The following is a 25,828-nucleotide window of genomic DNA, read 5'->3' on the forward strand; positions in this document are numbered from 1 at the left end:
ACATAAGCAGATTGGGAGGTGATGCTGTACATCTCCAACCTCGTGGCTTCAGCCAACAGAGTCCGGATTGAGGACAAGACCACCATGCCCCTGACCCGCTAAACCAGGTTTTAAATAAATGTTTTCTAGCTATTTACATGCTAAATGCTTCAGTGTTACAGCACTTGTACAACAGCCATGATCACACTCCCCTAGGGGCAGCTCTTTACATGGCCTCTCACAAATCTTCATTTCCAGATTGTTTGCACCAAAGATTGTTTGAGCCATCCACTTCATTACAGCCCTAGCCAGGATTAGGCACAACACGGAGGAATAGCTTTAAAAATCGACAGCACATAGTGAAAACAATTTCAAGAAGAAAGTAACAACTTGGTAACAACATGGATTGAATTCTCTATAAGTTTCCCTAATGAAAAACTTGCAGTTTCTAGTAATTATGTCAGAAACCAAATGCACCATACACCCTTGGGCATTATTTTTCTACCAAAAAAATGTACGCTCGTTTGTGCCAATTTTAAATAGCATGGAATACTCCTCTGCACTCTGCAAGGGTTTGCTCCTCACACTGTTACTTTTGGTACGAAACCAAGAAAGCAATTTTTTTTTTGTTAGTTTACCCTCATATACCTCCCTTAGACTCCAGAACTGCATTTTACAATGATGCATCATCACAACATGTGCTACTGCAGCAAAGAGATGGCCAGATATCAGTGCTGCAAGCATTCCTTGCGACATAAAAGAAGACACATTGTGTGCCTGCTCGTGGTGTTGAGAACAGCCATACTGGAGAAGCCATTTAGGAGACAACCGGCTAAGTTGTATTTAATAACAGGCACCTTTTGGCCAGGAACACAGCAACACTGAACCGCATGGTGCCACGTTGCAAAAGGCGTTACTATATTCGTGACTAAGAAAGCATTGTGCATGAACACAAAAATGTAAAAAACACAAACTCAAGTCAAAGGTACAAATGGAGACTTTATATGCCAAGAAAACTGGTTACACTTGTGGTTCGGTAAAAGAGAAAAATAGGGAGCTACTCTCCAGTCACAGACATACCAGGAACCTGTGTCATTACAATGCTCCCTATAGGGAGTGCACCACGGTGAAAGGAGTACCTTCAGAAAGTACGAAGACTTTCAATTTGCAGTCTCATAAGGCACAGTGGCATTGTGGCAACAGTCCAAGACAGAACAAATCTTAAATGCATTTCATGATTTTTAACCATGCAGTAAGGCACTGACAAGCAATACAAAAGGCTGTCGTGAGGATTCAAAATCAAACTTCACACCCAAACAAAGCACAACACCCACCTTCAGCTACCATACAAGTAACAGGGCAGGCTCAAGTGTCCCAACGGCTATGCCGTCTTCTTATTGTCAAGCAACAAAAGATGAACAACAGACTTACATGCATAAGCAAACGAAAAAAAACTGCTGCACAAAGAATTAAGGATCCCAACACCATATTGCACACACAGCTTTTGAAATGACAGCACCTTGCTGGGAGAAGAAGCAAGCTCTAACCTGCACAACCATACACAGCACACTACATATATTGCATTTTTCAAGTTGCATATCTGCAACTTGATACACCGGTATAGAAGCAGAAATCAAAACCATGCATGCAAGCCAGCACAGCAGTGATCGCCGCAAAAAAAAAAAAAAAAAAAAAAAAAAAAACAAACAAATGAGGCAGAGATAGTATGTTCAACACACCATGTCACGCAACAATCACAAAGATAAGCACAATAGACATCTAGCAGCAGTAGGTCAGTGAAAGCATATATATCCAAAGTGAGCTTCTGTAGGCTTTGTAACCTGAATCAATTTTGGTGATGAATGTAGAAAGGCCCATGGTAAAAAGCACCATCATTGTAGGAATGTATAAACTCTGCCATAACAAGGCACGTGGTATACATGATGCAAAAAAAAAAAAAAAAAAAGACTGCACTTGCATATTTACTCAGTGCCCAAGTGAAGTGAAACCATGAAACTAATGTTAGTATAGCTACTGAAGATACATGGCGAATATCCAAATCAAATGTGTCACAACATATTCCGAGACCACAGGTGTACATCCCAAGCACTCTTTAGATGCAACAGCCTTTGAAGAGCACACACATGGCTAAAACCACATGGGTACAAACTTACAGTCCATTTTCCTGGGATGCACAGGTGGAGTTTGGCTAGACAACTTTTCAGGGTGACATTTCTACACTAAACATTAACCAAGGCAATCTGTCTTCTGCACACACTGCTGCTCAAAAAGCAACTTTTGAAGCTCTCTGCACAGCACAAAATGCACTCTCCCCAAACTATAGTCAAATATCTAGCAAACAAGCAAAAACAAAATGCTTGTGACCTGGGCACTGCTCATGTTGCGAGATTATGCATTCATTGCTGTATTGCCATTATCGTGTCACATTATTTGCCAGTGCACTGTATTACAAACTGTGGTGCTAAAACCAAACATTCAAACTTTCAACGGAACTAAACTCATTGCTATTTAACTCTTACTCAGTTGAATTACCAGTAGTGGTTTGCAGTAACATGCATATAACATGAGTGTATATTCTATAAAAAAAAACTGCATTTCAAAAATTCTTATATAATGCATAGCATACATTCAAGCTGTAAAAAATTTACAAAGGCCTATGGCCATGAGCTAGAAAGGTTAAAACTGAGATTCGCCCTAATACGGGGAGAACAGGTTCAGTTTACCTTTAGCATAACAAGGCACTTTGGTGGTGCATATGAGAAAATGGTGAATGGTTAGTTAACATTGAGAGCAACAGCACTCCAGCAACACTATTATGCTGCAACACAATACCACATAAAAAATAAAGTATCCATGTAAGGCCTGGACATAGAGTACAATCAACTGTGAGTAGAAAGGAGCCAGGTGACTCTTGTAACATGCACAATAAAAACTGCAATTATGCTTTGTTTCTAGAGTGATTAAGGCACATGGTTAAAGGTAAAGGTGTTCAGAATGCTTGTAGGATGGTTTCCCTTGTCTCGCTACAAAATCTTATGTTTCTTTCACAAACGCAAGACAACTGGACCACTTGTATCTTAAAGGAACAGCTGTGGCTTGCCGCATCCAAAACAAAAAGATTACAGGGATACGTGTTTGCTCAGATGCAACTCGGTTATGCACCGAGTCTTCACCGGTTGATCGCTGCTTCAGACCTGTCTTTCACGCCAGTTCGTTCGCCAAGCACATTAAACGAACACAAGACCAAAATGGCCTCAAAGTCGAGAGCTCTTAAAAATAGTGACGCACTGTCCTTGGCGTTGCAGTGGCAACACCCATGCCAACTAAAGAGTTGACAACAAAAATGCAATGTGTGCGGACCTCATCTCACATCTGATGTGGCACCCCACAGTGATCAACCGGCACGCGTTGTCAGATGTGCGGGTGAGCAACCAAGTGGCTGGCGAAATCATACCTATGCTTGCACTGATGACCACAAAGGTTGCACCTCCACGGCTTGCGGAAAGAGTGAGCTCCACGATGAAGTAGGTAAAGAGTGCGGTCGTAGAAGACGACGTCACAGTACTGGCAGGCAAGAGGGCTCGGGTAGCGCATGTCAACGCCACTGTCTCCATCGGCAGTAGATGTCTCGGGTGTACTGCGCATCTGCTTCTCGTCACCTTTGTCCCCGGCAGAAGTGGATCCAAAGGCTCCAGTTGGGGGTGGTGAAATAACTATGCCAAGGTCATGGTTTCCATGCACAGAAGTCGCACTCCACTGCCCGCCTGTCCCGAGAGAGCAGTGCTCCTGTGACGATGAAGAGGGCATGGTCCAGTTTCCTGTATCCGATGTAATGAACCCATGGTCTTCGGTGGTCTGGTTGTGAGTAGAATCCCTGCTCTCATCAGCTCCTGCTGCTCCCGTGTCGGCGTTGGCAGCAGTGCTGTTGTTGTTGCTGGTGCTCGTGTTGTTGTTGCTGTCACCATGGCTGGCCCCAAGTGCATCGGCCATCCCGTCTTGTATCTCCGATTTAACCACTACAATGCCGTCGTCATCATCGTCATCTCCAATCTTTTCAGCGGAGTCACGCTGTGAGGTGACGCTAGTGATTCGAGGTGATATCTCCGAGAAGTCACCTTCAATGTGGTGCACTTCAATGGCATTCACACCATCCTCGGAGGATTCATTGCGGTATATGTCCATAGAACCCATTCCACCCGGACCCAAGGTGCAGACTTCACCATTCGGACCCTGGTATGGAGAGGAAAGCAAGGAAGCGAGACCTGGTGAATCCGCAGTGGGAGATGATGAACGCAGGGCTCTTCGGACATGGTATGTCATGTAATGGATCTTTGCGCCACCAGCAGAGGTAGCAACAAAGCCACAGATGTTGCAGATGTTACTGCGTGGGCTGTAGCCAGATGAGTGGGCATTCGACAAATGACACTTAAGCATGGGAACTGAGGGAAACGTCTTTGCACAGAAGGGGCAGCGCAGTGGTCTTTGCTTCGAGTGCTTGCGAACAGTGTGCTCGACAAGGTGGTCTTTGCGGAAGAAGCGCCGAAGGCACAAGCGGCACTCAAAGGGACGGATGCCAGAGTGGCTGAGCTTGTGTCGGCGCATGTTGGCAAACTGTGTGAAGCGCATAAAGCAGACATCGCACTCGTATGAGCGATTGTCTCGCTCTCGCTCTTCACCAGACTTGGTGTTGCCTGTGCTGCTGCTGTTACTATTGTTGTTGTTGTTCACCTCCCGCACTGCCACAGCCATGGTCTCGTTGCTTGGTGTTGTTGCCTCTCCTTCCAAGTCCATCTTTTGTGACTCCAAACGGTTATGTAGAGTTTACCTGCAAAAGGATTAAGCAGGTTATAGACTTGGCGAGAAACAATCCTCCAGACAAACATTTGCACTTGCAAATGCTTAGATGGGAGCATTTTGAACTGTAGTAGCCCAACGCCACAGGGGATGCTTTTTTTTATTTATATGTTTAAAGCCCCAAGAGACTCTGTCTATGATGGGTAGCGCTACAGGTGAAGCAGGAAATTTAGACTACCTGTGGTTTTTTACTAAAGCATTGCGCTGCACATGTGGGTTCTTTACTTTCACCCTCTATCAAAAGCGGCCACTGCAGCTGGGATTGGACCCACATCCTTGGGTTCAGCAAATGAGCGCCTGAACCACTGAGACACCACAGTTCACTTTGTTGGGACTAAAGGAAGGCATAGCTATTAGAACGAGTTGCCTCATTTTCTACATCACTATGAAAGGAGGGCAAAGCTGCTCTTGAGCCATAAGCAATGCTTGTGCAGGGCCCAGACACAGTTCTCCACATGGCAGCAAATGAATGCGGCTGTTTCTAACAAATTACAATGACTGCCTCAAAATAGGGATTGACAGACTTTTTTCTTTAAAGGGACTATGAAATGCCTAAAATGAGGTAAAGCAAATCGGTCGAGAGATAGGTGCTCCCTTACACGTCAATTCATCGCAAGAGCTTTTCAGCTAGCCTCATTAACACCGGAGATATCGGCAATTAAAATGATGCTCCTCCTCTCCCCCCCCCCCTCAACTCAACACTCCAAGACACCAGAAAAAAAAGAAAGAACAAAGTAAACAAAGTAAACAGCTCAGGAACTCCGCCCCGCCCATGAAGCATCATCGGGCGACTCTCGGTTTGCCGACTTCCGGTAGTCGTGCCTGTTTTCCTGAGCGTCGCCTATGCATTCATCGGTCTCTGCCTTTCCCTTCCAGTCTGCGCTTGCATAGCTTTCAACCTTGTCTCATGTCTTCCTCGGCCGCCAGTTTCTGCGTCTCTTGATCTCTCGAAATTGTGTGCGACAGCAGCCCGAACGGCCCAGGTCGTTCGCAAGCGCATGCCTGTAGGTGGGCAGGCCGCTGTCCGTACACACCGGCGGCCGCCGAGGAGAAGCACTTCCCTTCATAGTCCTGTCCCATTGAGCGCAAATTAGCGTGCACTCTTGCGGAGTACGGCTTTCTACAAGGCCCCTTTCTTCTCTCTCCCTGCCAGTCAGACTGCAGTGTCAGTAACTTTGGTACCGCCTCGCGAATTGACACGATAGCAATGACTCTGCATGAACGCTAGCAGATGAGCGAGCGAGTCGCACGTGTGCAAACATGTCGTCGTCGTTTTTTGCAAGGAGCACTGTCATGATAGTCGGCGAGAGGTATCTGTGGTGGATAACAAATGTAATGCATACGTATCATCGGCGTGATCACAGACTAATAATTTCAGGAGATCGCTACAAAGTTTGGATATCGGATTACAGGTGAGCACAAATTACTCGTCCGCGAATCTTAAGAACTGAGATTAACAAAAAGGGTAGTATAGTGTACATTTTTTTTAAATCCTTTCACACATCGTTTAGGTAGTGCCAATATGCATAACGTGCACGCGTGCTTTGTCTCATGTGTACGCATCGTCCGAGCCAGAAATGATGCCGCAAAACATCAGCAAAGCAGCTCGGCACATGCAGTTCGGCTGGTAGGCTGTCATCGATTTTCGCAGCTACATGCAAGAACCACGCACAGGAGCGTGCTAGCAGCTACGCTAGAGAGGTAGCGATGCGGCCGATTTCAAAACGCCATCCACCGTAGCTTCAATGCCAAAACAAACAAGGCCTAGCGAAGACCAGGAAACAGCGCACGACCGGAGTGCCATTGGCCGCAGCGATCGCGGACGGCATCTCTGCGGTAACCTGGAGCCATCCGGTGCTGCACATAACCAGTGCGAATTTGTGTACTTTCGCGATGCAGCTGAGGGCAGACCTTTTTTGATGAATGTTCCATTTAATTACCGACACGCCGCATGAATGATCGATGCTGCAAAGACGAGACGGGACTACAGTACGCTCTTGCTGCGTCATCGGTCGGTACACGAAGGTTGATGCCACCTATTTTATGTGCTTCTCCTAAAATACGATCTGAAGCACAAGAGTACAATCGGTACAGTGTTGAATCGGACCAGCTCATGCTCTTTTCGCACTCCACGCCAATGCACACTTTCAGTCAGACACCATCACATTCTCGGTTAACATCGCGAACCGAAGTGCCAAACTCAGGGGTTCACGCATGCAATGCATACAGCACTTGAGCAGACAACTTTTGCAGCTACTGGAAGTGTGTCCATAGTGGCTGTCGCGGCTGCAGCCAATGGCAGCTTGCCGCTCTCTGTAGTTGTGATATATGTACTCACGGCAGAATAGTTTCCAAATCTCACCGCCACGTAAGAACTGAGCAGCCTGCGAATTTCAAAAACCGCAGTTTTTAAAAATTAATAATAAATTGCTGCCTTTGTTCCAAGTTTGGGGGAATGCTATACAGCTCATGTGGTCGAAAAACCACCAGCACAGTAGTAGTCGGCACTGTTATGCCTGAGCAATTTGCCATAAATTGTTCCAGCACGTCCGCGCATGCGGATAGGGCTGCTAGAGAGCAGGCTGTGGTCGATAGGGGACCAGGACGTGTTGGCAGCGGACATCAGCACAAAAGAGCACGGATCCTTATCTGCTCGATATGGAGAGGCGCGTCTTCGACAAGATAATTAAAGTCAAACGCTTTTTTCTGCAAATGGAACGGGCGTCCTCTCTTCCCCCTCATCACTCTTCTGAACAACGGACCGAGATGGCGGTGCAAACCAGAGCAGCCGCATGCCGTTATGTTACGACTGCACTACGGGAGACTGTTTCCTTAATCATTCTCGGGGAGGCACCTATGGATCCCGAGAAGCTGCTGCACGTGTTGCTCGATGGTCAATACGGCGTACTGGCTTGAACCAGCGTTTGTGCTGCTTGGATGTGTGCCATATCGGCTGGAACAAGAGGGGACATCCCTGCTTCGTAGAAGACAACAGGGGCAGCCTAGCTATTCTGCAGTGATCTGCAGTCTTCCCCGGTCAAGTGCAAACAGGTGTGTGTGCGTATGTGCACGTGCATTTGTGTGTTATATGCTGACAGATGGGCAGAGCCAAAGAAACTGGGCAGAGCCAAAAGCAGTAGCTCAGCGCCCACTGGACGATTAAGAAGCTGTGGATTCCACAGCTATAGGGATCTTCGACTGAAAAAGGGACTTAAACAGCCTACGAGGGCTGCTTTGAGTGTGACTCACCTGTGCTCAAAGTTGATTAAAAGTGAACTTGCTCCCTTTAACATACTTGCATGTTTACATATGTGCTGTATATATGTAAAATAAACCTTCAGTTCACTCTTCTCCTGAATGACTACTGCCTCGCCTGCCTTCCTCAAAGCTTTGCGGTGATGTCCTAGGCCCCAGCCTTCCGATCATATCAGCACCGCATGTCAGAAATAATCACAGGGCTGCAAGAAAACAGTGTCATGGTAATTTGTGGTTCTAGTGATTGATGTTTGACTGATGTGTGATAGGTGATGACGAGTTAATGAAACCGTTGTAACTAAGTATTGATAAACTAATTTAAATTTAAAAATTGCAGCATGGGGGTTCAAAGGTGTCAAAAGGCTGAGAATGAAAAGCCAATGCTTGACGATTCTAAGAAAATTTAGTGTGTGTAAATTGATAAACTGAAATAATTGAAAAAAAAATTAAAACACATTCAAAGGTGCCAAATGCAACTGCTCAGAATGGAAAGCCAATGTTTGTTGGTGCTAAGGTATCTGTGTATTTTAAAAAAATTGTAATAATAAAAAGAGAAATAAAAATAACAAGTGGAAAAAAAGACTCATCTGTGTGTATTTTAGCTCTCATTTCCAGATGCTCCTTATGGTGTTCAGGATGCATGGTTTTTGGCAGCGGGGGTATCCATAGCCTGTCCCGTATACTTATTGACTGGAAGATTGTTCTTTTATAGCGCTGCGCTCCGAACTACATCTTCAGGAGCGCTTATCCACCCTGCAGGGCGCTTATGAACGACTGCAGCAATGTAGAAAGCACTTCTTTCCAGTGAGCACATAATTATGCTGTTCTTGCCATGCTCAAATGTACAAAACATTGAAGATAGTGAATCAAGGTACTAGTCTGGAGTTGCAGTCGAAAGGAACATACGAATTGGTCCTTAGACCTCGACATTCCTCAGACAGCTGAGCTGAACCAGGAATTGGTGTTGGTGACAAAAAGTCATTAAACAGCTCTTTCTCCGAAGAGGAAAGCTACCATAGGAGGCCCATGTGGTGCTGTCTCCATAGCTGCTCGAGATGGCGCGTCTCTGCTTTATGAAATTAAGTGATTTCAACAGTAAGTTGTAAGAAAGCTCCTACTTGCATCTTGACAACATTTAGATAAATATAAAACAGGAATCTTTGCTTTTTGCAAAGTTTTACTGCTGACAGAGGCCACGAAATTTCATTCCGTGTGCCACTGCCCTGTAGCAAGGCAAGCAGAATTGGCGGAGGTAAAAAGCATAGCACGCTAAAAAATGTTCTCAGCGTACCCTAGTGGCCGCTATCTCGCCGCAGCGCGGGCACGCCGACAGAGAACTTTTCTTTCTTCCACCATTACCTTGAACACAATGGTCGGCAATCCTTGAATCTCTGCGCCCATGATCGGGAATGGATAATGTAGAAGGCTATGGCTTAACTGACAGACTACCCTTCACGAAAGTGCATTCATAGTGCATATGTCTCGGCATTAATGAGAAAATTGGAAATGAAATGCCTTATTTCGTTCCCCAAATGCACACTCATGAAAAGCGCAAACTGTTATGCCATTCTTATGACATCCAAGCCCCAAAGCCTTCGGGAAATCAGAGATACTACACCCATCTGACCAGCCAAAAACACTAGCCTTTCATTACACTCTCTTTACATCATGGTACCATACAATTTGCGGGCAATTCATACCACACGATGGAAGGAACCAATGACAAATAGTAGTACTCGGCGAGAGGCTAACTGTACGGTAGGAGCTCACAAGCATCAGCCCACGAGTCCAGAAAAACCTACAGCAAACGGAAAAAAATTCTCGAAACTGTTCTCTGATCTTTTCACGGTGAAGGCGATTCAAGAGTGGTCAACATGAAGGTCATGAGAAAATTATGGCTTGCTGTACAATATGCTGCAGATGTCACACTGGTAGGTCTGGAAGCAATATCATATTGACAGAGGCATGGTGTTCAGTTAGTCATGGCTAATCAGGGTCAAAATTCACTTGATGGAGGTAGTGCTGTTTGGTTTGTTTGGTTTGTTTTGTGGGGTTTAACGTCCCAAAGCGACTCAGGCTATGAGAGACGCCGTAGTGGAGGACTCCGGAAATTTCGACCACCTGGGGTTCTTTAACGTGCACTGACATCGCACAGCACACGGGCGCATTGCTTTTCGCCTCCATCGAAAAGCGGCCGCCGAGGCCGGGATTCGATCCCGCGTCCTTGGGAACAGTAGTCAAGCGCCGTAACCACTGCGCCACCCCGGCGGGGTGGAGGTAGTGCTGTAATTAATTACATAAATAATGTATCTTCAGTTTTATGCACATACTTATCCAGCCTATCCAGATCTTGCTCTATGCACACAATTTTTCAACATAAAATGCTTAGACTAAAGCGATCATACAAATGACACAAAAAGTACGCATTAGAAGAGGAAGACATTACAATGCACCTATGCATAGAGCAGATGTACTCTGCACTGATAGACTACCTCAAGTATGATATCGCAGGATGTGAATACAACGAAAGGGAAGCCCCACTGTTACCCAGAACTGCCAAGCACCATGCTTTAGGCTGCCAGCAGCATTTATAGTCGTTGCTTGCAGATAACAGGCCATTTCAGTTAACATGAACGGTATTCGAACAAACTTCTGGATAAAGTAATTATATGCAGTGTCGATCACATTAGAGAAAGTAGGCAGAATCAGACAGAAGCGCTGGTGCTTGTAAAGCCAGCAACCTGACTATTGAGCGTTTCCCAGGCAGGCGATCGCATCAGCACTTCCGAAAACTATCACACTGTGCAAACAAGCAAGGGGCTGCAATCGGCATGAGAGAGAAGAGCTTGCATTTTATGTAATGCAAAAGAGTAAAGAGGCAAAAAGAACGAAAAAATTTTCATGCTCCGAAATGCTGATGTGTGCTATTTGTCGCCTGTTCCGCGGATGGGACCGCACATACCAGCATGGCGGTTGTTCTCAACTTGGCCGCTAGATGACACCACATACACAAGATGGCAGAGCCCATAATAAAATGGTATACAGGAAGCGAAGGCCCCCTTCCCTGTTCCAGCATTCAAACATGTGACGTAAAGTTGAAGGAGATGGCGATATCCCTCCACCAGACAAACTGCCTCGTAATAAAAATGAGGTAATTCCAATGCTTAAAATGGCAACTCACACCACGGGGCGCCACCTGAAAAACTGAGAAATCTGCGACTATACCACACCAGAAAAGGCTCGCATCACTCCTTAAAGTCACCCTAAAGCAGCTGGGGAAATTTGTTTCCAGTCATTCCAGGATGAGCAGAGTCAGCAAACAAAGCTAAACGGAAAAATAAATCCAGCACAGTTGTGAAGTTTTTGTGTTCATCCTTTTCAAGCCAGCACTGCTCATCCCACAACCTAACTTATTGATTAATCGCCGACCAATAAATCGGACGCTGATAATTCGGACATGCTCGTTTATTCAGACAGCTCTGCGGCACCGCCACTGGCCCCATAAACATGATGCATAAGGACGACCGATACGTCGGACAGCCTCCAGCTCTATATTCGATAATCCGGACTATGAGCAGCGCTTTTCTTGGTGACTGCTTGTAACGCGCAGGCTGCGCGGCTGCGGTGTGTGCAAAATTTTTTAATTCGCCTTCGACCACTGGCTTGTGCGGTCACTTCCACGCAACTCCTGGTAAAAAATTTGGAGGACGCTTAAGCTCCGCCTTTAAGAATGGAACGTGATAGCACAAGAGACACCGTAGTGCGCCCGGTACTGGTAGATGCAACCGCTTTCATACACGTCTCTAAAGAGCGAGCTCATGTTCCAACGCTTCATGCCCTAGCGGTGACGTCATCGCTTCCCCTAGCGGCCTCTGCGAGAGAACCTTTCGGCCCCAGTTCACGCGTACAAGCATTCCTTCGCTTACAATGCGGCTGAGGCGTGCACTGAGAAGGGCGGCTCTGTTTCGAATTCCTACATAGAGCAACTTGCTATACTCATTTTTATTTATTAATCCTTCCGGGACGTAGAAGTGCTGCCAGCCACCTTGCCGAAACGCGCGGGCCTCAAGTTGCAGTCGTAGTTTGTCGGCAACATCGTTGCCGATCCGAGGCGGCGCGATAAAGATCTGAGGCTCTGCCCTGTCTATCTTATTCCGTGCGCCATACGCATGATGGCGTTACGTGTACGCCAAGCGAAGAGGAAGTACAGCGGAAAAGTAATTTGCCACTTGCTTAACTGCGTGTTCTGTAATTCTGTAATTTACATGCTCATAATTATTATTATTATACGCCACAATACACTTCTCTAAGGGACATTTCTGAGACAACACCGCAATCAATAGACGCGCCTTTGTCCATTTCAAATCATCTAGCTGGTGTGGCCGAGTGGTTAGCGTGCTTGTTTCGCACCCCGGAGGCCCACGTTCAGATTCCTCAGGTCAGTGATTTTTCCTACTCGTTTTTATTTATTAATGCTTCTGGGATTTTTCGCTCACAGCCAACGCCGGACACGACATTAACTTTTATGCGACACGGGGCCCTTAACACTACTGCGTTAAAACAGGGTGCCTCAGTGCACGCGCTTCTCCCGCTGCCATTCCTAGTAAAAAAAAAAAAAGAAGACGAGTGCCATCCTTTGGCGCCTACTCGCGATAAGCGACTGTGGCCTCCGCGATCGGCGAACGACGCGCCGTCGACATTGTCGGAGCTAATCGCGAAGGCAACGGTGCGACAGGACAGTTGTGATGGCAGAACAGCAGGCAGCGCTCCACTACTGCTTGCTTTGTCTTGCTTGCCCCTCGGGAGTGTTTGGCCTCCTCGCGTCCTCACCACCAGTTCGTGCTCGTTTGTTCAATGCCTTGTGCGTGAGTAGCGTTGTGCTAGGTTCTTTCAAGTGGTCATATGACAATTTTTCGCTTGAGTATGACGACAGGCCACGGCAAATGGCGCCAACGGTGCCTTCGCAGTCCGTGCCGACGAACCGGCGAAACGTGGGAAATACACGACGCTGACAATGGCGAACAAAGCAGCCATAATACAGCAAGTGCTGAGCGGCCGTTCACAAGTCGAAGTTTCCCGTGAGTTCAGCGTCTCTAAGCAAACAATATCGGACTATATAAAGAATAGGTCCAAGATTCTTGAGGCCACGGAGAAGACATCAACAGCTGAATAGAAAAGGCTATGACAAGGCCTTTACCTAAAGTTGGAAGAAGTGTTGAACATCTGCCTTAACGCTACTGTCGCTCAGCTTGTTCCTGTTTCTGGCCACCTTTTGAAGCACACGGCTGAGAGCCTCGCACTGCGGCTTGGCATCGAAGGATTTCAGTTCAGCGACGGTTGGCTCAGAAATTTCAAAAAGCGGTTCGGCCTCGCCTTCAAAAAAATGTGCGGTGAAAGTGGTGCAGTGAGCAGCACATTGGTCGCAAACTACCGCAGTGAAAAACTTGAAGCGCTGCTTAGCCGCTACTCGGCAGACAACACTTTTAACGTCGATGAGACGGGTCTCTTCTATAGGCTGCTTCCAGACAAAACACTTGCCCTGTCCGGAGAACCTTGTCAGGGCTGCACGCTTAGTAAGGAAGGCCTCACTGTTGTTGTTGGAAGCAACGCTTTGGGAACAAAAAAATTGCCGCTGCTGGTGATCGGCAAGTCAAAAAAACCCTAGATGCTTCAAAGGAACAAGGTCTCTGCCTGTCTGGTACAAGGTGAACTGTAAGGCACGGATCACTCAACAGTTGTTTGAACGGTACCTACGCAAGCTGGACCAAAAGTTTGAGTCGCAGAAGCGCAAAGTGCTGCTGCTTTTAGAAAACTGCAGTGCCCATGCCTCGATCAGCAATCTGAAAGCGATTGAGATTGAATTCTTGCCGCCCAACACTACCAGTGTACTATAGCCCATGAATCAAGGTATGATCAAGAATTTAAAAGTGCTCTATCGTTCCTGCCTGCTGCACCGCATGATGCTATGCTTGGACAATCAGAAAAAATACAATGTGGACTTGTTGTTGGCCATAAGCATCCTTGCCAATGCGTGGAAGGCAGTGTCGGCGGACACAATCAGTAGCTGTTTTCGTCATGCAGAATTTGCCTTCGGTGCTGGGCTCGATGCCGCAATCACAGAATCCCCGCTTGATCTGCCGCCTCCTACAACGAGCTGCAATGCAGAAACCATTGAGGACCTACGCAGCTGTGGCTTGCCCATTCCTGCCGCCGTTACATTTGAAGACTTCGCAGATGTCGACAAAACGGTGTCGTCGTGTGCCGAACTGAGCGACGACGCAATAATTGATCAAGTGCTCCCTCCGTTGGACAGTGACTCTGACTCTGATGAGGACGTTGTGTGCTGTGGAGCCCTCGCACGCAGATCTGACTCGAGCTTTTGCAGTCCTCGCATCAGCGTACAGTGACAGCATGACACTAGTGGACATACAGACAGATTTGGTTGCACGTAAGCGGAAGTGCGTGCAGCAACGCATGACAAATTCTTCCCGAAACAGGCGCCCTAAAATGTAAATAAAGAGGTATTTTTTGCTTCATTCATTTTTTCGGACTTGTTTACATTCCCCGTGGAGTCCGGATTATCGGTTGTTTATTGTAATTCTATCTTTCTATGCAGAACAGCAAGCATGGCTCCTACAGGATCCTACATACACCTACAAATAATGAGTCCAATGCTCTGAAGCGACAATGGGCTACGAATGAGGGATGCAGAAATGGCGGGCTCCAGAGTTAGACCAGTTGGGACGCTTTAATTGGTGCTGAAACTGCACAGAACACAGGCTTTCTTGCATTCTGCCTCTATCGAAGTACAGCCATGGTAGCCAAGATCAAACCACTAACCCTGGCAGCCTGAAATCACATCCCGCTTGGGCAAGATGGCATTTTTTTCACATTATTTACATGTGGTGAGTGCACTGGATTTAGCTGAAATGCACCTACCCACGATGGGATTCGACACTTACAGACCCTAATCAGTGGGCTGAAATTAGCCGTATTAGCTGAAGTATGCGGACCTACCAGCTATCCCAGCAAATGTTGCCTAACAAAGAAAGCAGTGTGCGACAGTAATGGTAATATGTGTCGAGTGATCGTGCTTCCATTCTGTGGCAATCTTGGTACTTGCAGATGATCTACTTGCTGCTTAAGGCAGGAAGACTACTGATGCGTGTAGAGATTGTCACAGGTAGTTGGTGCTCCGTGCGACGCCAGTGCCAGTGGGAGACCATAGAGGAGTCCGGTGAGACGCAAAAATATAACTGCCAACAACATATTCTGACAACCATTGTAGGGATTGTACTCCACAAGTGGCATGAGCACGCAGCCGCACTGCGAGACAAAGGAACCCTTCCGAAAACACTCTTATATTATCCTCCTTTCCTTTCTGCCCGTTTGGCCTTGCATCCCTAGTAGGTCACTCCAAGCGACGTACTGGACTGTTGCCTTGATTTGAAATCACACGTGAGAAGAAAACAGGGAGGCCGCCACCAACATGAGCGGCAGCGAGGTGCGTGGGCTTCTCGTTTCCCTGGCATTTGCCAGAGGATGATGAGCACGAGTTGTAAACGCGCGCACCTTGTAAGTTTGCTCAAGTCCAGGTCCAAATGGAATCCTGCACCCACCTGTGCAGCGTTGACACTCTAGAGTTTGGAGGGCTTGATTTGGCACGGTTCTCGGCCGCTACCAGCTAGTGCCAGGGGCAACATATGTCAAGGTGTGCTCCGCGCCACATGCAATTTATCCATTTGTTGACTGTGCAGTATGTGAGCAATCTTAGTTCAGTTGCAAATGTGCGAGTAGTTTTCGCTTAACATGACCCCACTTACGGATACTGTGGCAGGGAAATCAATAGTAATGAGGCCTGGGGATCTGCAGTGGAGCTCAATGTGTAATTAAAACTTGTGCTCTGAATCAAATGTGCCTTCCTTCCTTCCTTCAGAGCGAGACAACAAGCCAGTGGTGAACGTTGGATGCGCCCTTCAGCCAAACCCGCAATATGTAGGCGAAGAACCGCCTTATAACACACACCTTCAAAGGTAACATGACATCTTTCCACGAGGAGAGGTCAGAGCACAACTGCAGTAGTTCAGGGAGGACTACCCATATCAAGCCCAAACACTGTAGGTTGCAGAGAAGACAATTCACAAGCAGTATGTGAACGAGGTGATGGTGACGAAAACCCAACAACCCGTACAGCGCTGGGCAGTGAGCAGAGCTGAAAGAGCACACAGAGAGAAAGGAATGAAACTGAGCAGGGCAAACTGCCAAAGGCAGCAGCCAACAATCTGATTAGAGACAGGATGTGTGAGAATCGAAACAGCAAGCACAGGTATGTACGCCCTCAGTTCTGAGCATGAGCAGGGCTGTGCTGACATACCAGATACATCCGACCCAAGAGCAACTTACGAATATCAAGCAGTGGCCGCCGAAAAAAACAAGAGAGCAAGATGACAAACACAAGAAGGGTGAGGCATGCTGCAAAGCCCCATGAGGAAGAAGCGGAAAAACTGGACTTGTAATGAGAAAGCACCAAAACTAAGGTGAGCAGAGCCAAACAGAAAGCTGAATGGAAAAGGAAATGTGGAAGTGGACATCCATGGGCTGTTTCTGGTGAGGAGATAGCAATGGCTTCAGGATGAAGCAGGATGTGCTTGTCATAACTAGCAGAGGCCATCGCCTTGTTTTGGATACAGCAGCATGTGCTAAACAGAGATGCCACGAGCAAGGTCAGGATCCTCCAAGAGGTACAGCACAGACTGTGATCTATGTAGGAGTGAATGATCTGGAGGCAGAGCCCAAAAGCAAAGCAGATACTTGAAGGGAGGGGTGCAGGAGTGGCTTGGACAGTCTCTTTCCAACTACTACTTGATTTCTGCTGTCCCAGTAGTTAGAAAACCGGAATGAGATCGTGCATGACAAATGCATGAAATAGAATGTCCCGTTACACAAGGCATATGTCGACAGCGGGGCCCAAAGGTACAATTTGTGCAAACGACCGACATAAGCCTCGAGCCACCCCTTGCGGCTGCACGGGATTCCATAGTTACTAGCCCTTTTTGTTTCCATGATGGCCTCCTGTACAAGGCTTACTCAAATACCAGCGCAAAATTTCTACTCGTGGTTCCCGAGAGCCTCCGCTCGTACGTCCTGCGTGCCATGCACAACAACCCCCCTTCCGGTCACCTGGGCTCTGCACTAACGCTCCACCGTGCCCGCGACCGGTTTTATTGGCCGAAGATGCGCTAAACGACTGAGCGATATGTGGCGAGCGGCACAAACACCCTACGTCCATGTCACAGGGCCTGCTCCATCCTGTGACTCCACCACGTGGTGCATTTGAGAAAGTTGGAATTGACCTTACGGGTCCCTTCCTGTGTTCCGAAAGAAATCGTTGGATCGTGGTCTGTGCAGAGTACCTCACGAGCTATTGTGACGGCCACTCTTCCTTCAGCCACCGCTCACCACATGTCCCTGTTCCTCCTCCGTTCTGTCATCCTGGACCATGGACCTCAGCGAGTAATAATCATTGACAGAGGTTGCCGGTTTATGGAAGTTGTTGTGAAAGGGCTTCTCCATTTGTGCTCATCCCATTTTTGACACCCCACACCATATCACCCTCAAACCAAAAGTTTGACGGAACGCACAAACCAAACACTCGTCAACATGCGCTCTCTGTACATTGCACCAGACCACAAGAACTGTGTTACCATATTGCCGTTTATAACGTTTGCCTTCAGCACTGCAACACATGAGACATCTGGCTACAGCTCGTTCTTTCTTCTCTATGCCATGCTCCTTGGGGTTCTATCCACAGCATTCTTCCCTATTCCGTCCATGATGAACCGTGCATCGCCGAAACTCTTTGTCGGGCTGAAGAACCTCACCATCTGACACATTTGTGGATTCTCACTTCGCAAGAGCATTCTAAAGCTCGGTACGACAGCCGGCATTGCCATGTGTCTTACTCACCTGGAGACTTAGTGTGGCTTTGGCGACCTCCCCAGAAAATGTTGGCGTATTACACTGGCCCTTACATTGTCATCGACCACGTCATCAAGCGTGTCAGCAACCTGAACTCCTAAATAGCGTGCATAACCACAAGTCGCTGTCACTCAGCCACAACAGAAGTCGGCCATGTCTCTCAGATGAAGCCGTGTCACTCCCGTGGGAACGACTAGTCCCTCTCCCAGGAGGACTTCGGTTGCTCAGGGGGGGAAATGTAGCAATCTTGAAGTGGAAAAAAATTAGCTGGGGTTTAGCTTTAGTTAAACCCAATAGGTTGTGTAAGCAAAGCCGACGTAGCTTCTTCTTCTTCATCATCACCTAAGGCGCACCGTGGCTACCGGCCGCGGGCGCCCGACGGCTTGAGCTGGGAGCCCAACGGCAGCCGCTCATGGCGACGGCAGCGCCCCCACTCGCAGCGGCGCTGCTCCATCTGCGGCGCACCGTAGCTACCGGCCGCGGCCACGCGACAACTTGAGCTGGGAGCCCAGCGGTAGCTGCTCCTGTTGTCATGGCGATGGCAGCGACCACCTGACGGCTTGAGCTGGGAGCCCATCTGCAGCTGCTCCAAAGGTCACAATGGCTACCGGCCACGGCTACGCGAAGGGGCTGAGACCTGGAGTAGTATTGCTTACGCAATAAAACATAGCAGAAGACGAGGATAAAAACGTTGAGAAAAGGGTCTCGTGCCGGACGCGCAGCCATTGACCAGCTGAGCTCCCTGCCTTCTCGGCCTGTTCAGCGCTCAGACGTCAAACCCCGTCGTAACAACATTTTAATCTAATGCTCGTTTCGAGGCAATGGTGTCAGGATGCAGCAGTGATTTATGGAACGAGATGGAAGCCAGACTGGGCATTGCTTTTCTGACTGGTTGGGCCTCCAGGTTTAACTATGTTTCTTTGTAGTTGAGAAATGAACCTAAAATATATGTGTGAGTGCTGTAAATGTTTCGCAAGAGACAAAATCAGAAGCGAAGGCATGAAAACGAGCGAAAATTAATAAGAACGAGGTCAAAGTGACACTTCACACTTAACTTCAAACTTTCAAGAAAGCGAACGATGCAATATGTTCAAACCGCACCGAGACGGCAGTGACGAAAAGGAAAACCTAGTCGACACACCTTGGCCAAAAAGTGTGATAATGCTGAACAAGAGGCGAGGCTGAAGGGAACTGATGTGACTTGTAATTTAACCAACAAAGTAGGAAACTTTGTTGAGTTCTCAGGTCACTTGTCCCGTCTCAGACACCTGCCCCATCTACAGATGGGCTGCAGATGGACAACTTCATAAAATGTGTGGCTGTGGCCTGTCCTGGCGAGGCAACAATTGCAAACAAGCTTCAGCAATGCATGTGAAAGGCATGGGTCTGAGTCGTCGGACTGGTAACGCCCAATCTCAGCACCGGGTGGGTGAAAAGCATTCCTAAGTGTAACAACTTTTGTTTCATGCTCTTATTTCAGTAATTATTTTTGCACTGGTGTTCAGAATGCTGATGTTCTGGTGTTCATTTAACCAGAATAATCAGCAGTAATAAGAATGTCGCAGTGCACCTTTAAGCAGGAGAACTGGCAACTCGAAAGAAACTCTCTGCCAAGGACCAGATGTCGAAATGGTCAAGAGTCCAACTACTTGCAGTTGCCGACAGTGTGGCAGCAGCTGAAGATCCAAGGATCGGAGAACAGAACACCATAAGACACCAAAGACAGCTCATTCATCCAGGGAATTATAGCAACAGCTGAAGGTTGAGCTGCATCGGCCACAAACAAAGGAACAGTTGAAGAGAGTACAAGTAGGGTCAGTAATGGAATGTGACATCTCAATCAGGCTAACTGAGGCACTATACCCCTGGACAACTTTTTATAGCTATGCAGGCAAAGCTACAGAGCCAAAATGCATCAGCCCACTGGGCAATAGAATATATAGTGCCTTCAGAAATTTTGCGGATTATATTCTGAAATTACGGAAATATTCACCTTACTATTACAATTAGAACGTACACTACGCCGAGAGGGTCACCATAGTGAAGAGACCCAGTAATTTTGACCACCTTCGGTTCTTTAATGAGCACTAACATCACACAGTGCATAGGCGCCTTGCTATTTCCTTTTATCAAAACATAGCTACCACAGCGAGGACCAAACCTGCATACTTATAGGGGTATAGTAGCCAGCTCGCTAGCCAAGCATAGTCTAATGCGCAGGCAGCTTGAATCGTAAATGAGTAACTATCCAAGCAATGTTGAAGCTACTATATGCACCTGTGTCTTCAAATGATACTTAGCAGCCATCGTTTTGATAACAGACTAAAACAGCTGCTAGGAACCTGCGTGACGAAAGCATGAATCGACTGTAAAGGTCAAAGATTAACCAGCACTGATAAACCACAATAAGCTCACTTCCCAGCAGCCACCATGATAACAGAATTCCACTCCTCTGAGAAGATTTCAAAAGCAATCATCGTTATCAGCCTGACCACACCCACTTCAAGGCAAGAGCCTCTCATATCTCTAGAATTAACAGGGATCTGTGCTGGCCGTGGCCACCCAATCACAGCAAACTTCTTAATCTCATCCAACCACCTGACTTTCTGCTGCCGGCACCCTACTATATATGTTTGCCTTCTCTGAAAATATAAACTGTTCCCCTAGGCATTCGCGAGGGTGAAAACCTGAAATTTCGCCGAAATTTGCACGGTTATATTTTTCACAGTATTCTGGTTTTGCACAAAATTTTCCAGTAGGGCATTTTGTAGCAGCACAAATCATTTTCAAAATTTCTGTTTCTGTGGCCTCAATTGGGGCGATTTCTGCGGGCAACCTTGCCTGTGTATCACTGGTTGAAAAGCCGTCAATTCGTTCTGCTTTTGCAAAAGGATGCAACTATGAGCTTGCTCTTGGTCATTTCAGACTAAAAGTGATCCAGCTGTCGCCAAGTCATCAGTTTAACCAAACAATGTGCACACAACAGGTTTTTTGACAGTACCTCTAACGTCGTCATTGGATGCTGTGTTGTGGCATCCTCACTTGTTTGAAACACTGTTTTGGTTTCGGGTTCCTGCTTTGTTAAAATACTTTAGCTAAGTATATTGGAAACCTGTTTTTTTGTATTAGGGAAAGGAGACTATCAAGAAATGTGATCCTTTCCCTTACGGCACGGTTCAGGTGTCCACAAAGTGAGACGGATACTACACCTCTCATTACCCTAGGAGTTGGCTTTTAATGATGATCGGTCACCTTGCATTACATGAGCACATGAAAAGCATTCAATCCCACGCTGGCAGTAACGGTTTAATGATTATGACAATAGTTTTGATGCAAGGGCATACTTGGCCAGAGCCAAAGACACGACGACCGGTCATCACTGGTCTCTTGGTAACTATAATGGGGCATACAACAAGATAGGCAGTGAGAATGCAACTATTATATGCCACAACTGAGCTCGAGTCTCATTCAGAACACTGCTTGACTACCACCACATAAGAATGCATAAATATATGCCATCTCCCTCAGTGAAACACCAACCTATTAAATGCACATTTCCAAAAAAAAAATCACAAATTATGGCACTATGCATGTTGGCCAATCAACCAGCTTTGTTCTAGCCTTACCATACCAAAGATGTGTTTTCACAAGAATTCAGACAGCAGAATATGCGTGTGCTGTCAGCAGTGAACTGTGCACCAAGTGGCAATGAAAGGGCAAGGCATAGCAAAGCCACAATATCACACCCCCTCTTACATCACCAGCAGAAGTTTTCATCTGCAGTTTCAGGTTAAAACTGCCAACAATCCAACGTCAACGCTCATGGACCGGAATGGAATGCAGAACGTAAGGTATAAAAATTTAAGGGGACGAAATTGCTAGCCTTTTCACGGTAATCAAGACAAGTGACTTTCTAGCCGACTTCCCGAGTTAAGGCTGAGCTCCATGTATGCTAAAACTCATAAGAATGAGAAGGCGACGGTGGCAAGCAACGAGCGGCATCACCGCGTGAACCATTTTGCTTGTGCTGGTTGCCTCATCACTCAAGATATGCAGCCACAGAAAATTTCACTCATCGCCCAGGAGTACCCCAATAATTGGCCAATCAGACTCTTGCTGGCAATTTCGATTTATCACGTAGCTGGTCCTCCGAGTTCTGTCGTAACACCATTTCAGAGATCACCACTGTGGTTGCACAACTGCCGTAAATATTTTGCATCAACTGCGAGGTAGCTGCAAAATTGAAATAAAGGGAACATACTGCTTAACTGGGCTTAACAAATGGAATGGGCTACAAGCAAGCGCACTGCGGTGGTGTGCAAGCCAAGCCAGATGCTCACTTTCCAGTGTAGCTGCGGTTCAGCTGCAGGTGCAAAATCACTCGCCACGCATATTCTCACTTGCATAGTTGGCTCTCTCACAACCAGATCAAAGAACAGTTTCAGGGAACAAGAAATAGGGAACAGTTTCAAGAACAAGAAACAAGCTGGGGTGCACTGGCACCACCTTATAGAGCACCTCCCTCATGATGTCTTCGCTTATACTAGTGCGCCGGTTATGCCATCGCTGCTTTAAGCTACAGCACTGCCATAAAGAAAGTATTCCTTTTTTCCCTGGCCGAAAGGAAGGCCCGTAAACTTTTAAAGGAGAGAACAAAAAGCAGGTTGCGTGCGTGTTTACATAGTTGCAGAGCGGGGCTGACATCAAAATCGTAGCATATGTACGTCACTGTCGCCTTCACCTGCATGAGGGTTGCTCACTAATGAATGGAGCGAGCAGCAGCCGCCTTCGTCACGCTGCCTCGTTTCATCGCTCTCTTTTTTGCACACATGGCACTCACTCTTTACTGCTTAGTTCTGCAACCTCAGGTAAGAACAGCTTTGTATAACCACGCTTAGCAACCTCATGACACTCAGTTCACAATCCAGACCTTGCAGCAAGAGCTTTACTTGTAACCTAATAAAATGCACAGAACTGAGCTTCTGTCACACAGGGCAATCCCATTTGAATCAGCAGCTGTTCCTTTGCTTATAATCCCCAAATACTACTTGCCTGGTCGTGACCCACACAGTTCATTCTTGGTACATCACCACATTTCCATTACACCACGCCTATTGTAGTTTTACGACTAGTACTTCAACCAAACAATGGCAACATAACAGCATAGCATAATATAACAGCAGTAGTAAACACAGTTCGGAAAGCAATACAAAGTTGTGACACCAATTACTTTTTCCATGGAATCGCAGACTGTTTCTAAATGTGAAATGGCACGACAAGGAAAGTTTCAGACGTCCTAACAGGAACGAACCTGGATGCAATGCCAGCAAAGAGACCACACAGTTATTAAATCAGAGTACATGATCTGCACACTTACAGTCACTTGCATTTGTTGCTTTCACTGCCCATGGAGCACACCATCTGCAGGAAGAGGCCTTTAAGAACAGCGGTAGGTTTCTGGGAACAGGATGAGGGAACAGGTGTTACTAGATCATCAACGTATTATAATTATTATTAACAGATATAGAGAGAGGGGGGTGGCGGGTCACGCTATTTTGAATTCCTGAAATGCACGGCAATGAAACATACACAAGCTCGAACGCCTTTCGTGCAATGCAAAAAAAAAAAAAAAAAAACACGCATGCAACAGACCAAAATCCGGATTGTCACGTCGACGTGAGAGTACAAAACTCCTGAACTGGGAAAGCTAGGCTACAGTATCAGGCAGAGAAAATTAAAAGAATACAAAAAGAATGAAGGGAAGAATTTCGAACGCGCGCTAGCGTTCGACTGGTCGAAACTCAAAACTGGCGAAGATGCGATGTCATGCTGGGCCGCTGGAACGCAATAAAAACTATAGATTCATCGCTTCCATTGTCTATCCTCGTTTTCCAATTAAGCGTGAGGCGGTAAGCGGAAGCCTTTTTAGCCGCGACACGTGACTGGCGAACCGCGTTTAAAATTTCACACTGCCCAGCAAATAGCGATGAAAAGGCGAGGGACTCACTTATTCGAAGTTCCAATCGCTCCAAAATCGGAAAGCGGCTAGTCGAGGTCGGCCACAACGCTTATCGACGGCTGCACGACGACAAACGATAAAGGGAGCATCCCATGCGATAGGGAGACGAAGGAAGCCTAGCGTGCACCTGCCGTCGCATGTGCCAAACAGCGGATAAAAGATGTCCGAGTCAATCACCCACAAACGCACGTAAATTCGAGTAATAAAAAAACACCTTCAAAGCGCGCATAAAGGAAAAAAAAGAGCGAGAGAGAAAGGGGACCCCCCCCTGCTTTGAAAGCAACAACCCCGCCCTCTCCCTTCCGCGACAGTCCTCAGAACCGGCCTGGGACAACAATAGACGTTCCACGTCCCAAGAACGAAGGCGTCGTCCAGCCGACGGGATTTAGGTCAGGTTTGTAAAACTGAAAGCTCGGCACTGAAAACAGACGAAACCGTTACGGAGTGGTGATTGATCGCTCCCGATAGGCGGTACATTCGTTGTAGGACTGAAATGAGTCACAATTTCGAGCGCAACGCAAGTGAAAACCAGTTGCCTCCCCACTTTCCCGTGAAAAGCGCAGCCGTGCATTCCTCCATGATTGGTGGGAGCCGGAGCGGGATCGAGCTCACCCGAAACGAACAAATGCAACACTCGCTGCATAACTTCGTTACATTAAAACGACCGTCGGACCTGAAATCGCGTTCATTCGCGGCGCATGGCTTTGTCAGCGCGCCCGCAAAACAGGAGAGCTTGTTCGGTTGGCGATCCGGTGGCAATGCGTCCCCCCACTCCTGTTCGGGGATGTCATCAAGTGGCACTGGCCCAACACAAGCACCTGTCGCAGTATCGCCGTGCCCAGGGCCCACTTCAGCACGATTTAAGGACTCTGGGGATCTGCGTGAGGTATCAAATAAACAAGGACTTACCAGCAGGTTGGAATAACGCCTCATTAGCCTTCCCTCAGCGTCCCGAACAGTTTACATTTCCTTGTTTACGTTTTAATTGGTTCAGTTTCGTATCTTCAGGATAATTATGTACAAAAATACTGACAAAGCTAAACTTTTTGTTCGTAAATTATAAAAACTACGTTATTTTATTGTACAACTTATGGTGTTGCTATTACAATTGTAGGTTTTAGAAACACAATGCGAAAGTTCGCCTTTAGTGTCTAGAAAAAGTCGAGAAGCTAGAAAGCGGTGTCGTTCCTCGCGCACACACTACGCGCCGCTAGTTGTTCATTGAAAGCATGGAAAGAAAGTGTAATGCAAGGTTTGAAAAAGTATGGCGCGCTGCGCTGAAACTTAACCTTTCTAAAGTGAGCCTGCCATGTTGTGTAAGTTTTTTAACAACTCCCTTAGTACATTCATTCGTGCTGTTCACTGCTCGCAAGGTTTTTCTTTCTATTCATGCATCTTGTGTGTGTTGTGGCATGCGGTTTAGAACCTTAGAACGCTTACTTGAATGCATTGTTTCAGTATTGTAAACAAGAACTAAGAAAGAAAAGAAGTTGAAGGAAACTACGACACCTGCTCATTGCTGAGGGCCGCAACAAATAACTAGGATCTCCGGCAGATGTGGAGTCGACCGATTATGCGTTGAGATTAAACCGCAGCTCCACATATGATGTGTTCAAGGTTGGCTCTGGCCGGGCAGAAATGACAAGCTGAGGACGGATAGGTATATGGGTGAATGAGGTGGCGGAGAGCAGGTGTGTGAATTGTACGAGTCTGAAGCTGGCG

The 25,828-nt window shown here is 47.0% G+C and overlaps 1 protein-coding gene across 5 annotated transcripts; it reads right to left on the reverse strand.

The window, feature by feature from the left end:
- Positions 1–958: 958 nt before the first annotated feature.
- On the reverse strand, positions 959–25,157 carry LOC146191100 (uncharacterized). Of its 5 annotated transcripts, none has more exons than XM_084601573.1 (3): positions 25,016–25,157; positions 23,465–23,544; positions 959–4,825 (listed from the first exon to the last, which is right to left on the reverse strand). In XM_084601573.1, exon 3 carries the CDS (start codon positions 4,789–4,791, stop codon positions 3,412–3,414), a length of 1,380 nt encoding a protein of 459 aa, XP_084457699.1. In that variant the 5' UTR covers positions 4,792–4,825; positions 23,465–23,544; positions 25,016–25,157; the 3' UTR covers positions 959–3,411. The 5 variants fall into 5 exon arrangements, with proteins under 5 accessions (XP_084457699.1, XP_084457702.1, XP_084457701.1 ...); XM_084601576.1 differs by having other exon boundaries at positions 23,465–23,508; positions 25,016–25,106; XM_084601575.1 differs by lacking the exon at positions 25,016–25,157 and adding an exon at positions 24,780–24,929.
- Between the last annotated feature and the right edge of the window lie 671 nt (positions 25,158–25,828).

The sequence above is a fragment of the Amblyomma maculatum genome, chromosome 4, assembly GCF_055883805.1.
Source record: "Amblyomma maculatum isolate TAMU_Amacu chromosome 4, ASM5588380v1, whole genome shotgun sequence".
In the NCBI taxonomy this organism is placed as follows: Eukaryota; Metazoa; Arthropoda; class Arachnida; order Ixodida; family Ixodidae; genus Amblyomma; species Amblyomma maculatum.